Source organism: Pleurodeles waltl, chromosome 6 (genome assembly GCF_031143425.1).
Source record: "Pleurodeles waltl isolate 20211129_DDA chromosome 6, aPleWal1.hap1.20221129, whole genome shotgun sequence".
NCBI lineage: Eukaryota > Metazoa > Chordata > Amphibia > Caudata > Salamandridae > Pleurodeles > Pleurodeles waltl.
Window position 1 is genome coordinate 1,180,791,693 of NC_090445.1, and position 17,495 is coordinate 1,180,809,187.

The 17,495-nt window shown below is 46.8% G+C and overlaps 1 protein-coding gene across 7 annotated transcripts in view; it reads left to right on the forward strand.

Moving 5' to 3' along the window:
* LOC138300721 (WASH complex subunit 2-like) overlaps nucleotides 1-16,634 on the forward strand; it is a 780,011-nt gene extending 763,377 nt beyond the window's left edge. For 5 of the 7 annotated variants that reach the window (XM_069240417.1, XM_069240415.1, XM_069240418.1 and 2 more), the window contains one exon: nucleotides 15,945-16,228. In XM_069240417.1, the coding sequence (XP_069096518.1) occupies nucleotides 15,945-16,084 (140 nt within the window). In that variant the 3' untranslated portion in view covers nucleotides 16,085-16,228. Of the gene's footprint in view, nucleotides 1-15,944 lie in introns of all 7 variants that reach the window. The other 2 variants (XM_069240414.1, XM_069240416.1) reach the window with 1 other exon arrangement.
* The last annotated feature ends 861 nt before the right edge of the window (nucleotides 16,635-17,495 follow it).

Consider the following 17,495-nt stretch of genomic DNA (forward strand, 5'->3'; position numbering starts at 1 on the left):
AAAGCAATCTTCCGTTTTCACAAAGAAGGCTATTAGCCTAAAATGCTTGGGGCCCATTAGTCAGCCTTCTTGAATATTTTGATACTTACCCATGGTTTATACAGAAACCTATATTCAAGTACATTATACAGTGAAAGGGTGAATGTCCCCCGAACTCCTCCTCAATCTTAAATAAGTTACATTGAAGCCCATTTAAGACTAAAGCTCTAGATTACTTCAATATAATTGCTGAATCCTTGGTTTGAGCCAGAGTGTAGCTAATCTTTAGTGGTTCTTAACTACCAAACAGGATCCTACCAGGACAGATGCTGGATAAAGCACCACAAGCTATCCTACGCCAGTTGTTGGATTGCAGAAGAGTCAGTGGTCAGCGGGACCACCAACAAGCCTTGGCAAATGCAGAGAAGCATTGCACAGAGTTTGAAGGGTTTGTGGGGAACGACAAGGTCCAGGTGACCCAACCTTAGCTGATAAGTCAGGGCAAGCCCTCAGCAAGCAGGTGAGCCAGTAGGAATTGTTGAGCCCTCCTGCTGGACGCTTTGGCAATAGGGAGGCCCCACAGCACAGAGGAAGGATGCCCATTTCGCAGGAATTGCAGAGAGGACATTGTTCTTGGAGCTGAAGAGTGCTGGAGGCCGGGGCTAGGATGTCTTCAGGCTGAAGAGCCATCAAGCCTTGGAAACAACAAGCATAAGCAGTGCACAGGGTTTCCGGAAAAGCAGCTCCAGCCAGGGACCACAAACTTCCCAATTGCAAGGAAGATAGGTTATACCGCTGGAGAGCCACAGAACCACCACCTGTGCTGCAGTGCCTTGGAAAGTCAGTGGAACAGCAGGATCCACAAGCCGGTCGGTGTCGTTAAGGTGCCTGCAGATGCAGGGGAGTGACTCCTGAACCACCAAATCAGTGGTCGAGATCAGCAGCTATTGGAGGACCAAATCCATGGCTCGCAGTCTAGCCATTCTAGCTTTCATTTGGACTTGTCAAATAAAGATTTTACTCACCCTTTGGTGTTTGTGTCAATACTGGGGGTGAATTAAAGTAATCAGGCCCACTGATGTCTTGAAAGCCTTCTTAACGTAAGTGAGCCAAGGAATTAGGCCCATGCTATCTAGCCTAATGCATTCCTCAAAGACCAAATGGGGGAAGCCAGTCTCAGCAGAGGATCATATTTTAATCCTCAAGAGCCCATTGAGCGATTTTCACAAGATCCTTCAAAGAGAGGATTTTCAGTTCTGTGTGTGTACGATATAGCTAGCAGTGGTTTTGGGAGCAGCTAAAAGACTACACAGGAATTTATTCTCTTGGGATTGCAGACTTCTTAAGTGAGCATAACCCCACACTCCTGCCCAGTATGTCCCCATAGCTAGGCATTTATTTTTATACAGTGAGATCAGCTCTTTAATGGGCTTGTGGCATAATTTCCTTGCAAATCCAAAAATGGACTCAGAAGCCCCTGCAAGCTTCTGTACACTTTGAGTGAGTATGGTGTAGGAGTCTGGCCTGGCTTGTAGTGGGTACCAGAGGTACTTACACCTTGTGCCAGGTCCAGTTATCCCTTATTAGTGTAGAAGAGGTGTTTCTAGCAGCTTAGGCTGATAGAAGGTAGCTATGACAAAGCAGCTAAGGCTGAACTAGGAGACATGTTAAGCTCCTACTATACCACTGGTGTCACATGCACAATATCATAAGAAAACACAATACACAGATATACTAAAAATAAAGGTACTTTATTTTTATGACAATATGCCAAAAATATCTCCGTGAGTACCCTCAGTATGAGGATGCCAAATATACACAAGATATATTTACACAATACCAAAAATATGCCGTAATAGCAAAAGGAAGTAATGCAAGCAGTGTAAAATTACAGTAGATTGCAATAGGAGCACATAGGTATAGGGGCAACACAAACCATATACTCCAAAAGTGGAATGCAAACCACGAATGGACCCCAAACCTATGTGAGCTTGTAGAGGGTCGCTGGGACTGTAACAAAACAGTGAGGGTTAGAAAAATAGCCCACCCCAAGACCCTGAAAGGTAGGTGTAAAGTGCACCTACTACCCCCAGAGAGCACAGAAGTCGTGATAGGGGGATTCTGCAGGAAGAACAAACACCAGCAATGCAACAACAGTGGATTTCCAGACCTGAGTAGCTGTAAGACAAGGGGACCAAGTCCAATAGTCGCGACAGTGTTGAGAGTGGGCAGGAGCCCAGGAAATGCCAGCTGAGGGTGCAAGGAAGCTGCCACCTGTTGGAAGAAGCTTGGAGTTCTGCAAGAAAGAAGGGGACTAGGAACTTCTCCTTTGGAAGATGGATGTCCCACGTCGCGATGAAGCGTGTAGAGTTTTCCCACGCAGAAAGACCGCAAACAAGCCTTGCTAGCTGCAAGGGTCGCGGTAGAGGTTTTTGGGTGCTGCTGTGGCCCAGGAGGGACCAGGATTTCGCCACTTGGAGGAGGAGACAGAGGGGGCACCCAGCAACTCAGGGAGCCCTCACAGAAGCAGGCAGCACCCGCAGAAGTACCTGAACAGGCACTTAGAAGAAAAGTGAACCGGAGTCCACCCGAAGTTACAAAAGGGAGTCCCAAGACGCCGGAGGACAACTCAGAAGGTTGTGCACTGCAGAAAGGGGTGTCGGGGACCCAGGCTTGGCTCTGCACGAAGGAAATCCTGGAAGAGTGCACAGGAGCCGGAGCAGCTGCAAATCACGCAGTACCCAGCAATGCAGTCTAGCTAGCGTGGGGAGGCAAGGACTTACCTCCACCAAACTTGGACTGAAGAGTCACTGGACTGTGGGAGTCACTTGGACAGAGTTGCTGAGTTGCAGGGACCACGCTCGTCGTGCTGAGAGGGGACCCAGAGGACCAGTGATGCAGTCTTTTGGTGCCTGCAGTTGCAGGGGGAAGATTCCGTCGACCCACAGGAGATTTCTTCAGAGCTCCTGGTGCAGAGAGGAGGCAGGCTACCCCCCCTAGCTTGCACCACCTGGAAACAGTTGAGAAAGGCGGTAGGATGAAGAGATACAAGTTTGCTAGTAGTCGTCTTGCTACTTTGTTGCGGTTTTGCAGGCTTCCTGGGCAGTCAGCGGTTGATCCTTTGGTAGAAGGTGAAGAGGGAGATGCAGAGGAACTCTGATGAGCTCTTGCATTCGTTATCTGGTGAGATCCCCAAAGCACAGACACTAAATAGCCAGAAAAGGAGGTTTGGCTACCTAGGAAGGAGGATTGGCTACCAAGAGAGGTAAGAGCCTATCAGAAAGAGCCTCTGACGTCACCTGCTGGCACTGGCCACTCAGAGCAGTCCAGTGTGCCACAGACACCTCTGTTTCCTGGATGGCAGAGGTCTGGGACACACTGGAGGAGCTCTGGGCACCTCCCCTGAGAGGTGCAGGTCAGGGGAGTGTTCACTCCCCTTTCCTTTGTCCAGTTTCGCGCCAGAGCAGGGCTGGAGGATCCCTAAACCGGTGTAGACTGGCTTATGCAGAGATGAGCACCATCTGTGCCCATCAAAGCATTTCCAGAGGCTGGGGGAGGCTACTCCTCCCCAGCCTTCACACCTATTTCCAAAGGGAGAGGGTGTTACACCCTCTCTCAGAGGAAATCCTTTGTTCTGCCTTCCTGGGCCAGGGCTGCCTGGATCACAGGAGGGCAGAAACCTGTCTGAGGGGTTGGCAGCAGCAGCAGCTGCAGTGGAGACCCCGGAAAGGCAGTCTGGCAGTACCCGGGTTCTGTGCTAGAGACCCAGGGGATCATGGAATTGTCCCCCCAATGCCAGAATGGTATTGGAGTGACAATTCCATGATCTTAGACATGTTACATGGCCATGTTCGGAGTTACCATAGTGACGCTGTACATAGGTAGTGTCCTATGTACAGTGCACGCGTGTGATGGTGTCCGCACTCACAAAGTCCAGGGAATTTGCCCTGAACGATGTGGGGGCACCTTGGCTAGTGCCAGGGTGCCCACACACTAAGTAACTCTGCACCTATCCTTCACCAGGTGAAGGTTAGACATATAGGTGACTTATAAGTTACTTAAGTGCAGTGGTAAATGGCTGTGAAATAACGTGGACGTTATTTCACTCAGGCTGCAGTGGCAGGCCTGTGTAAGAATTGTCAGAGCTCCCTATGTGTGGCAAAAGAAATGCTGCAGCCCATAGGGATCTCCTGGAACCTCAATACCCTGAGTACCTCAGTACCATATTCTAGGGAATTACATGGGTGTACCAGTATGCCAATGTGAATTGGTAAATTTAGTCACTAGCCTGGTAGTGACAAATTTGGAAAGCAGAGAGAGCATGACCACTGAGGTTCTGGTTAGCAGAGCCTCAGTGAGACAGTTAGGCATCACACAGGGAACACATACAGGGCACATACTTATAAGCACTGGGGCCCTGCCTGGCAGGGTCTCAGTGACACATAGACTAAAACAACATATATACAGTGAAATATGGGGGTAACATGCCAGGCAAGGTGGTACTTTTGTACATATGGTTTGTTCAATTCAGCTTTATTTCGGTAAAAAATATACCATAGAAGCACCTATACAAACACTTGAATAAATATTTAAAAAATGAATAAAAACAATCACGGTGTTCTTTGACTGGGAATAATGAAATACAATAAAACTGAATACAGATGCGGGTCATAACCCAAATACATATCATAACTATCTATTCGAGAGTGCCCTAGTTTGATAAAATATTCATAGATGTGTTAACTGCCAGAAAACAATTCATCAATCAAGAAATATAAGACATTAATAACAATTTGTTTTAGATTCTAGTCTAATATGCCAGATAGCCTCCAAAAATTTTGCTAAACTGCAAGCCACTGACACATGTGGATCCATTTTGCAGATCCTGAGAGCCAATGAACGATTCCTAAGTCCCATAGATCTGCAAAGCGGTACAATCCAGGGTGCCCTCTGCTTGGAATACGCTGGAAAGTGAAAAAGAACATGCGTCACGCATTCAGCAGTTCCACATCCCATTGGGCATAAGTTAGAAGGGTTGTCAGATTTCAGCCATCTACAAGTAAAAGTACATAAGGGGAGCACCCCTGTTCTAAGTCTAATGTAAAGTGCATGTGCTAATGGAGATAAAATCACATCCATATAATGTTCAAACTCATAATGGCATTTTGACAATAAAAAACTGTTAGTCATGCTAGTCGAGAATATTTTAGCCAATGTGTCTACTTGTACATTCAACCAGTACATATCCTTCATGACCTGGCTAGCATTTGTTTGGCAAAGAGGAAGGGTCTGACCAGTACTCTCCCAACCCAAGTTTAGCGAAGGATCCTTCGACATATTTAAGCCACCTGACTTTTTTTTTTTTATAGCATGCATGCTGAACAGATCGCTCAACCAAACCCTATATGGGCTATAAGTGTCAGCTGACCAGATCCGGATCCAATATAATAACAGTCTTAAAGCTGCAATATATGCAATGGAATGGAGATTTAGGTCCACCCGAATCTGCAACGAGGGGGTACTTCTGGGCGATTTTACAAAAGAGTTTTCAGCTTTTTCTAGGTCCTCCAGGTTGCAATAACCCCATAGCTCAGCACCATGTAAAGTTCCCCCTCTGGCTTGGGCCTTATATATTTCCATGGCTGGGGTAATTGCAAACCTGGGAGACCTAGCAGCATACCTCAGCATACCTCAAGATACCCCCTGACGTTTGTTTCAAACTCATAAGCGACTTCAAAAGATGAGCCTGACATTTTTGTGAATCCTCCAATTTGATTCCTAGGTAATCAAAGGCAATGACTCTTTCTAGCAACACACCCTCCAGGAGTATAGGTTTCCTCATTTTGTACTTTGTGTCCCCCAAAACCATGTACTTTGTTTTGGCTGCGTTAATTTCCAATCTGTGATCTTTGCAGAAGCCCATAAACTTGGTGAGCCCTGAAGCAGTTTCAGATAGCAATAGATTATCATCTGCAAATAACAAACAAGGGGTCTTTACTACACCCATCCTAGTGGCATCATTTTCACAATCCAGAAGATAGGAAATGCACCCATTGATAAACAGGAGAAAGAGGATTGGGGCCAGTACACATCCTTGTCCCACTCCTCTACATATTGGAATCTCAGGGGTTAGCTCCCCATTTGACCCCCAACGAATTCTAGCATAACTCTCGGAGTAGTGATCTTTAATTAAGTTTAATATGGGGCCCGGTACACCAACCCTGCTCATAACTTCCCACAATTTGCAACGTGGATCAAGGTTGAAGGCAGATTTGAGATCTACAAACGCAAAAAAAAGCTTCCCTACATCCACCAACTTCCATTTAATAGTGAGGAAACAAAGGACCTGATCAATTATGCTTATTTTTTGCTTGAAACCCGCCTGCAGATGACTAGGGGCTTGATTTTCTTCGATCCAGTCTTTGAGCCTACTCAATACCTGATAGCAGAAAATCTTTTGCAAATTATCCAGTAAACTAATTGGTCTATAATTCCCCGGAACACCCTTTTTTATGTATAGGAACAATAATTGCACCCTTCCATGTCTAGGGGTAAATTCTACTAGTCAAAACAGCATTTGATACCTTGTTAATGTAAGGGCCCCAATAATTTCCATCTGATTTAAACATGTCTGAAGGAATACCACCCAACCCAGATGCTTTCCCTTATTTTTGAGCCCTAATGGCATTCTCGGATTCCTTCAAGGTAAAATAGGTCAAGCTAACTGTAGAAAAGAGGGCGTGGGAGGGTTTACTGTCATTTATGGTGAGGGCGAGCGGCTCTAAACTGTACAGCTCAGTGAAATAAGTAGACCAGGTTTCCTGCGAGATGTGACAAATGGGTCTAAGATTCTCATTACGACCACTTCGAGCCACCAGGGACTAGAAACGCTTGGGATCTGAATCCTTGGCTGCCAGTACTAAGCCATGCCATGACGACTCTTCCCTCTGGTTTTTACTAGACTTAAGTACAGATGCGTAGTTGCGCCTTCTGCAAGATATCTTGCCTCTGTCTCTTGATCTTATTGCTTTTATAAGAGTATGCTTTGCCTCTCTACAGACTGTGCCAAACCACCTCTGATGAGGGTTTGCTCCTAGATTTTTATTGTCCCTGGTGGTTTTAAGGAATAGCTCTCTGAGGGCCAGGAAACGTTCTGTATGCAGTGTCATGACCTCAATCGAGGTATATGAGAAAGGATCATCAGAAAACTGGTGGGTTGCTACTAGAGCACGCATTTTCACCCATAATTTATAAGAATTTCTAAAAGACTCCCATTTTCCAGCCTGCTTGTTGGAGGACACCTCGATAACGTCAGGGGCAGCATAATTGCTGCGGACATCTATCCTAGTAAAGAGCTGCCTGTCATAAGTTACCAGAAGGGGAGCATGATCACTGTTCTGCAAATCACCCACCTCAACATCATTGATAAGTTGCCATATCCTAAGATCACGAAGAACAAGATTGAGTATACTACTATACAACCCTCTGAAAAAGGTAGGTTTCGCAGGCTTTTCTGATGGAAAATGCCCATTTCCTGGGCGAAGACCATGCGTTCTCATAAGATCGATTATCTGGAGGGCCCTGTTAGTGGTTTAGGGGTGTTTGATCTGCATTGAATGTGGGGGGATATTCCATATTAAGTCTTCATATTGAGTGGTCTCAGAGAAGACTGGGTTGGGCTTGAGAGACACATTAAAATCGCCAGCTATGATAATATAATGAGTCGAGAAGTGATCCGACACCAGGGAATTCAATATCTGGATCGTTTTAGATAATTGGTTGGGGAAATCTGGTCTATTGTAAACATTAATGCACAATACAGGTAGACCTTGGTTGGACTGAATCAATATTGTCAATATATTGGGCGAGTCCACATAAGTTTCCTTTGCATTTCCCATTTCGGAGATTCTTATCCACATAATGAGGCCCCCCGCTGTTCTTCCAGCTGGAGACGGTATAGCTTCCTTACAAAATGAACAGTACCCCTGTCTATAAACATTTGCAGTGGCCCAGGTTTCCTGAAACAAACAAAATTTTAATTAGTCAATTAACTCCCCCCACTCATCATCATCCAGTTTGTTGCGAATTCCGGCCACATTCCATGACATGGGGTTCAACGATGAGGATTCAAAATCACAAACGCCCTCCTGGGAAGTGACCTGAGTACTTTGATATTGCAGAACACTCCACAAATTTAGAGTGTGCCTTAGTAACATTGGGCAATGGAGTCATGCTCCTTTGGAAAGAAGGCACTAAAACTAGGTTGTCAAATAGGAGAGGTGTATCCATAGAAAAAGATATCTTAACACCCTGAGGCATTGCAGGAGGGTGCAGTCAATCAATAATTGAGGAGTCTGCTATTTGATCCAATTTCCGTGGATTTGGCCTATCGGTTGAAAAATTGTGTTCCTTCGCATGGGTCACACACGGTATTACTCCAAGGGGGGCTAGGGACCCAGAACCCCCTTTAGTGCCCTGGAGTTCAAAATCGATGGTGGAATCTTCACTAGGGGGCTGAACACGGGCCGGCTGCTGGTACGATAGATGTTTGAGCCATTCTGCATAGTACTCCTGGCTTCCATACATGACAAGCCCTTTGCCAAAGATGGGCTAGCTAACACTAGCTTTATAGAATCCCTGTGGCCTGGCTTGTCACTGAATCATTCAGCCGAAATAATATCCAAGTAGATTATGGAGCCACATTGTCTAGTGTGGCGTAACCAATAGAAAGCTTTATTAATCAAGGATAGATTATCTTCACAAGTACTGGGGGGCACGGGAGGTACCTTGCACATGTAAACTGGATGGCCATTCGCAGGGCACATGTGTGGGTCGTATGCATGAGTCGAGTCCCATTCCAGTTTCATAGACGGACGGTGGCCAAGAGATGCTTCAAGGTGACCCCTGCGGTGCGATGAGTAAACAGGCTTGGCGGGGGGCTCCAGACGCACAAGCATCCCCCCTAGGACAGCAAGAGCCACTTGCATATGTAGCTGCCTCAGGACCTTGAAAGGAGGGGGTCCGAGCGTTAGAAATGGCCACCTCGTCCTCGTGGGTGAAAATAGTATCCTTCCTCACATTGGAGAGTGTGAGGGTATTTAGTACTTCTACCAATAATAGCTTCAATTCTCTCACTTCATCTTTTAGGCCAATAAAAAGAGGCCAACTCCTCTTGCGTCAAAGCTTTCAAAGGTAAGGAAGGATTTAGCGTTGCAGATTCCAAAGGTGAGGGGGCATTTTTTTGGTCATTAACAGGGTCCTGTATTTCCAGCAGCGAGAAGCGATTGGTACAGGGAATGTCATGAACAGTCACGCTGGCTGGCCTGAGGACTTTGGTATTGCAAGGCGCTAGAGTGGATGGCGGAGGATTTACTTCCCTATTTCCAACCTGGCGTGCCAGTGGTAGTACTACTCTTGCTGGGGCATCTAACAAGCAGGTAGGGAGAGAGAGAACCCTTCTTCAACCCTTTTGGTGGATTTTCCTCGTTTTTGCTCAGTATGAATTCGACTTCCTCAATCAAACAATCTATTTCAGTGGTTACACAATTGGAAAGGGGTTGAGATGATTGGAGAAGTTTGGGTATTTTTGTAAAGGCAGAATCTGATGCCGGACTTCCTTTTGCCTTTCGCTTTCCCATTGTGGATACTACTAGATGTACAACATAAGCCAATAAATGTTCAACAGCAACAAACCTCCAAACCAAGAGAGTTGGCCCAGCCCGGCCTCCGGCGGACTCTGACGAGTGCAAATGGGCCTGCTCTTGGACCGGGCTGTGCCCGGGTGAGGCCCCCGTGCGTCCCACATTGCGGGGCTCTGCGGCGCGCTTTGTGTGTCTGCGCTCCAAAATCAGCCCCCTCGGTGGAAGAATGGTCTCCTGGGACCACGAGTCCCCCGGCAGGAGCAGGCAGGCAGCAACACGTTGCGGGGCTTGGTGGCGCGATTTGTGCGCCCGTGCTCCAAAATCCACCCCCTCGGAGGAAGAATGGTCTCCTGGGACCGCGAGTCCCCTGACAGCAGCAGGCAGGCAGGCAGCAACACATTGCGGGGCTCGTGGCGCGCTTTGTGTGCCTGCGCTCCAAAATCCGCCCCCTTCGGAGGAAGAATGGTCTCCTGGGACCGCGAGTCCCCTGGCAGCGGCAGGCAGCAATCTGTCTAGTTCTGAGGTGCTGCGGTCCACACTCAACCACCAATTAGCCCACACTCATCCACCAACTAGGTGAGTAAATTATTCCATTTTAGATTTGCCTCAAAGAAAATACCTAAATAGTTAAAATTGAGAACCTTTGCAATTGGGATCCCCCTGGTAGATATTTTTGAGAACGGGTATTTTTAGGGCCGCAGATCATGATGTCAGATTTTTGGTTGTTCACTTTTAGGTCAAGATCTTATAGAGACATCTAGTTGCAGATTTGTTACTTTAGAATTTCCCATGGTATCATTCTGGACCCAGAGGTTTTTCTCGAACAGTACCCCTTTGGGCCGTTAGGTGGCATTAATCTGCTCCACGTCCGGTGTCACATCATCTGCTCCAGAAATTATGTCATGGGTCCTATATAGACACCACCACAGTGCGTTGATGACAGTTCTTTTCTTTCTGCACCAGCCAGCGCTCATCCGAAGAAAGAACTACCACCCAGTCACTTTATTTCTGGTCTTTTTTCAACTTTTTGTCAGAGATTTTTGAGTGTCTACACTCCTGGTGTGTCAAGGATGTCTTTTCACAAGACCTTCGGGTCCTGTCTATGAGCAAGGTCCATGACAGATCCGCACCTCATCTGCATTTGGTGTCTGGAGCGCGGCCACAACCCGAAGTTGTGTGCCGGGCCATGGATCTGAAAGCCTTGAGAGAGCATTCCCTAAAGCTTATGGCAGCCCAGCCACTTAAGTCCTGATGTTGGTCGAGAGGTATGTCACGCAGTCTCCCACCCCTTGTCATCATCCCATTCCAAGTCCTCGGGTGATCAGGTAAGTCGAGTCACAATAAGAAGTCGAAGAAGAACAAACGTTATTCGACTTAACGCCGTCCATTGGCTGATGAGACAGCGGACAAGGAGCATTGTCGCTCTAGGCCTGCGTCTGCAAAGCCTGCTCCTGGGTCTGCTCCGCACCACCCGGTTATTCCGGGAGAGACCCCTACCCAACTCAGCGAGTTTTATGAGGCATTGCAACTCATTTTTGAGCAGTCCGACTCTGCTGGAGTGCTTTTCGGGCCAAGGAACCCAAGGGGGGCCCATGGGGTTAGAAGGGCCCCCTCAGGTTCCGTGCTGGCGAATTTGACCTCAGCTCTAGGGGGCACCATTGGCTCTATTCCTTGATCCGAACCGGCATTGTTCATACCACCTCAACCTTCACGAATGCCCGGTCTGATGTCAGCGCTTCCAGCCCCGGCCGTGCCCCCAGGCAGCGTCAACCCCATCCTCATTGATGACACAGAGCTGGACTGGCATTGCGTGAGTCAAATCCAGTGCCGATAAGGGCATTGGCCCCGATGTCGCACCCTGACCCTTATTCTTATGGTTTGGGGTATGTTGAAGAATGGGAGGGGTCACTGGACCCTTTGATATTCCACCGCCAAGATCCTATGGACTGGCATAAGGACCTGTTTGAAGCCAGTGGTCTGGATACTTCAGAAGAAACAGGCATGCTTTCTCCCCCTACCATGACTACGGAGGAGGGAGCATCCTACTCGATGGTGGTGCGGCGAGGGGCTAAAGTCCTGGGACTCTAACTACTTTCGATGAGATTGAGGACTAACCTCCAGACAGATGTACTTGAGCCTGGGCCTTCACCCTCTGAACCCCTATTGCCCTTTAATGAAGCCCTAACTGATGACCTGGTGGGTACCTGGTCCAAACGCAGCACAGGGACTATTGCCTGCAGCCATCGCCCTGCTCCGACTGACCCAGCCTTCCTGACGGAACACCCCACCCCAAGAGCTTGGTAATCTAAGCCTCTATATTCCAGGGCACGTTCATTACACACCCCCTGGTAAGGGCATCCAATAGGATGGACCACTTTGGGAAGAAGATGTTTTCTTCTGCCAGCCTGGCATCGCAGTGACTTCACATGCCTTTTGTGTTGTTACTCCCACATGCTGAGGGATATGGTTACGCAAGTGCTGCCACAGATCTGGGTGGAGGCCCAGGCTGTAATCTGTCAAGCTGACGCTAAAGAAAGAGGTGCAGCAAAGTTCACAATCTGATGTGGACTGAAGACGACTGACTCTCTGGGCAGAGCGGTTGCATCAACAGTGGCCCTGAGGCGCCACACCTGGTTGATGATGCCTGGCTTTTCGGGGGATGTCCACTCCAACCTTACGGGCATGCCCTTTGATGTCACCCATCTCCTTGAAGAGAAAGCAGACTCTGCTCTTGAGCGCTTCAAGGATTCTCGTGCTACGGCCAGGTCCTTGGGCCTTGGGGTGGCCCCTCATCCCCCACAGTCGTTTTTTTCGCCCAGCCACGTCCATTTCACTCCAGCCACCATGCTGCACATGGTGCCCAGCTTCTGTGTGCGCTGGTATGTGGGACCCACCACCTTCGTGGATCAGGCAGCCAGCAGTTGCCAGCCCCTCCGCACCACACCACCATACCAAGCACCAGTCAGAGACAGGATTCACCATCAACTGCTTTGCTAGTAATCCATCACGTCAGGCAAGTGAGTTTTGCAGATAGTCCAAAGGGGCTCCTCCCTCCCCTCTGAGACTACCCCTCCATCCATGCTACCATCCAACAATCGAATGATGGAGGATCACTTGACATTCTCCGTCAGGAGGTTACAGCTCTCTTGGCCATAGGGAGGGTCCCTGAGCCAGAAGTAGGTTGTGGTTGCTATTCTTGCTACATTCTGTACATAAAAAGGACAAGGGTCCCTCAATCGCTTCCTCTGAAATGAGAAGCTCAGAATGCTCACTCTGGCTTAGGTTTTGTCTGCCCAGTAGACTGGATGGCAGCGTTGGTCTTGGAGGACGCTTATTTCCACATTCCGGTCCTGCCTGCCCACAGACATTATTTGTGGTTCACGATTGCCCACAAGCATTTTCAGTTCACCGTGCACCCCCTTGGCTTTACCAGAGCCGCTCGGGGGTTCACCAAGGTGATGCCGGTGGTCGCAGCTCATCTCTGCAGATTAGGGCTCTCAGTCTTCTCCTATCTGAACTACTGACTGCTGAAGGTGGGCCTCATTCCAGGTTGTTGTCTTCAACCTCCAGAGTACCGCAGCCCTCCTGCATTTGCTGGGGGTCACTATAAACATGCCGAAGTCACACCTGAACCCCTCTCAGATGCTCCCTTTCATCGGAGCTGTTCTGGACACAGTGGAGTTTCAGGCTTATCCTCCCGAACGGTGAGTCCGTGAAATTCAGACTATGATACTGATGTTCCAGCCTCTATCCTGGATTTTGGTGAGAATGACTGAGACTGCTGGGCCTCACGGCCTCCTTCATCCTGCTGGGGACACATGCCAGATGGCGCATGCGGACTGTGCAGTGGGGTCTGAAGTTCCAGTGGGTGCAGCATCAGGGGAATCTCTTATACATGCTCCAGATCTCAGAGGGAACTGCACAAGACCTGCAGTGGTGGTTATCGACCCACAATGGGCCCAGAGGCAGATCCCTGTCCCTTCCCCAACCAGATCTGCATGTAGTGACAGATGAGTCACTGCTAGCATGGGGCGGCGATCTGGGAGAGGCAGGATTCAGAGGCATCTGGTCTCCGATGGAGTCCGGTCTCCACATCAACCTGTTAGTGCTCCGGGCGATCAGACTAGTATGGAAAGCATTTCTTTCCTTTTCAGACGGAAAGTAGTGCAGGTGTTCACAGACAACACCACCACCCTGTCGTACTGCAACAAGCCGGGCAAGGTGGGGTCGTGGATCCTTTGTCAAGAGGCTCTGCAACTCTGGATGTGGCTGGAACAACGGCATTTCCCCGGTGGTTCAACATCTGGCGGGTTCTCTGAATGTCAGAGCAGACAAACTTAGCTGTCGGTGCTTAGGTGATCACAAATGATGTCTCCATCAAGAGATGGTGCAAGGTCACTTTCAACAGTGGGGAGAACGTTAGTTAGATCTGCTCACCTCCACAGAGAATGCACAATATCAGCAGTATTCCACGTTAGGAAATAATGGGATCGTAATATGGCAGACGGGATAGCTGTCACATTTGTGACAGAGTAACCCCCTCCACAGCTGGGACTTGGTGGTCTGAGTGACAGTAGAGCCAGATCTTGAAATAATTGACTTTGCCACAAGGGGATAATTTGGGCCTTAAAAGAAACCCAAAAGAAAGGCATGAATCCTGCTCTGGGTTGTTCTAAGTAGCTCATGCAGTGCAAGAGGGATCTCACCAAACCTGGGTCTTTAAACTTGATCAAAACACAATCTCCCTCTGAGGCTTTTGGCAAAGGGCCTAAAGCCCACTCTACGGGCTATTGTGATGTTGTCCATGAAGTCTTTTGACCATCACAAGCTTTTTCTACACCAGTGTGCTGCCTTAAACCTGAGGCTGTTCAAGTCCTCTGGGGTGCCTTCATCTAATGGGGGAACACTCTTCAGAATGATAACATAAGGAGGGTGCTCGGGAGGGAGATGTAAAGGTTTAGGTCGGCTTCCGTGTGGGAGAACTTTCATCAAAAAGCTGCTGCCAGTTTCGGAGGGCGGAAGGTGAATATGGCCCATGGCATTGATTGTACTAGCCAGACGCATGTTGCCAGCTGGGTCGAAGGGAATTTACTCAGACCGGGGTGGCTGGTCCTTAAGAGGTGAGGGTATGGGCCTAGATTCTGTTGAGAGTATCGTGATGTGCCCAGTAGTGGGAGGGACATTGATCTTGCGTATCTCAGCTTCAGTGGAGACCAAACGATTATAGATAGATTCCAGTTTGCCTACCATAGCCTCTCTAAGGCTGTTACACAGGCCCTAGACAAACTGCGACAGTAAATCCTTGACCCCTGCGTCTAAGGCCCCCTGCAGTGGGACCAGCAACGCACTGCTTCTTCGACCTAGTAGCAGACTCAGCCCTCTTTTTTTTTTTTGCTTTAGATCCCCTTGTTGCCCCACTACAGGCCTCCAGTCGCAGCCAAGGATGGATTAACTCCTCCTCTGGCTCTCGACAAATAAAGCGTTTTTGACTGACTACTAAACATGCAATGTCTGCTCAAAAAGATAGCTTCCCAGAAGTAAACTATCATAACGATGGCAGGATTTTTTCATAACTCTGTGAAAATAATAAATAACTAATAATGATGTATCCCCTCAGTGACAAGCTGGTTGACTTTCAGAGAGTGCACATCACTTACATAACATGTTTATTTGTAAAGTGAACATAACCCGTAGGTATCTAGGCACTGAATAACAGATGTTTATTGTTACCCAACTCAATGTTACTCATTTTATCGACCTCAGAATTTTGGATGAAAGGCTGAGTGGACCTGCCGGGATTCGAACCTGTGACCATGAGGTCGAACACAGGTTCCTACAGTGGATGCATTAGTCCAATAAGCCACCAGACTTCTAGCATCTTATCAGAATGGATCACAGAGATCCCCAAAACTCTGGTGTTAGTGGCTCTCCTTAGATCCTCTTTTTCTTCCAATCTACAATTTAGGACCATCGGGCCCCATCACCTTGCTGACTTCCATTTCTTTGCCATCGTAAGCGGTGCCCATAAGATTAAGATGACAATGCTATATTACCCATATTAATTTATTAACTCCATCAGGTAGCATTTAAACACAGTAGTACGGTTGGGACTATGAGCTTGTTTATGCATATGTTATTTATGTAGAGATGTAATTGAATGGGTATTTAACCATTATTGTTGTGGTGCCTTAGAGGTTTAAAGGATATAAATGTGTACTTAGTAATCATTTTATTAATTTATTTTCTGTTGAGGATACCATGAATTAAGCAAATCCTTAAGTTATTGTCAAAAATGTTTTTTCTTTGTTTTGTTTTTTTGTTTAGATGATATTTTTTCATCTGCAAGCCAAGTGAAGACATCCAAATCGAAAGTGCGGCCTGAAAAGTCTGATTTAAAAGCAAAAACTGAAAGTAAAGCTTCTAGCTCATTTGATGACCCTTTAAACGTCTTCAGTGGCCAGTGAAAGTTTGAGGAATAAAACAAAATTACAAATATTTTTACACTTTTGTATTAAAGTCACATCTTCATAACATCTCTCAACAAAACCTTTGTGTGCAATTTACTGTATTTCTTGAGTTAAGCCAGCTGTTCTATATATGAAGATAATTGTAATGTGTGGTTGACAGAAACCATGTTGTTATTGAGCAATAATGTATAAAATATCGTTAACATTTAGTCTAGGTTTCACATTTCTATGAAGAAAATACATAATCTCAGAACTTTATAGGTGAACTGGGTTCAGCAGTGTTAACAGATCTCAGTCATATGTTCAACATATGTTGAAACCACAGAGTTGAAATTAATAAAGTAATTAGGCATTCCAACTTGAAAAATGGAAATTTGAGGGTGTGTCTTAACCTGTCGGCAGCTTATTCATTTAATCATGATTAACAGTAATACAAACCTGTTTTTTCCCATCATACATGAAGGCACTATGTAAGTGTAGTGCCAGAATAATGAAACATGTCATCTTTAGTAAATAAATAAAATATTTATCATGTTCTATAAATGAAGTTGACTTTTTTGATTTCTGACTTTTCCTGTGTATATGTAATGAACATTTCTGATTGGATTTGAAGAACATGTTTAATAGTGATCGCATTACTTCTACAAAAGCTCTCTTGCACAATAATCAGCATGTAACTCGTTTGTCCCACCAGTTAGATGACAACAGGACTTCAACAGAAATACTTCTCTCTTTGGACAGCAAATCAGAGTTAGTCAAAGTTCTTTCATATTATCGGCCATGATTGCTTTGTATTGTATTTACAGTCTGCATCAATGGTTGTTTGTGAGGATTGCATTGGAGTTTGTTTTTCCTGTTGTGTCTGAGAATGATGCTTCCTGTATCTTATGTTTTTGTTGTAGTTAAACATGACACATAGCCAAGCTGAAGAAATATAGAATTTAAGTGCCCCAAATATGATTGGGTATAGAGACAATTAGAAAAACAATTTATTAATAGATAGTAGAAGTGTTGGAAATGGCCCTTTTTGCCGGGTCATCCCTAAACTGTTTGCCTCCTTCCTCCTATTTTTTCTGACCTGTTTTTGTTGGCTTAAGGACTCTGGACACTTTACCACTGCCAACTAGTGCTTAAGTGCAGATGCTGTCTGTGTAAATTGTATTGTTGATTGATTTATCCATGATTGCCATATTTGATGTACTAGTAAGTCCCTAGTAAAATGGACTAGAAGTGCCCAGGGCCTGTAAACCAAATGCTACTAGTGGGCATGCAACACTGGTTGTGCCACCCACACTAGTAGCCCTGTACACATGGCTCAGACCTGCCACTGCAGTGTCTGTGTGTGCAGTCTTGCACTGCAATTCGACCTGACAAGTGTACCCACTTGTCACTCCCAAATCTTCCCTTT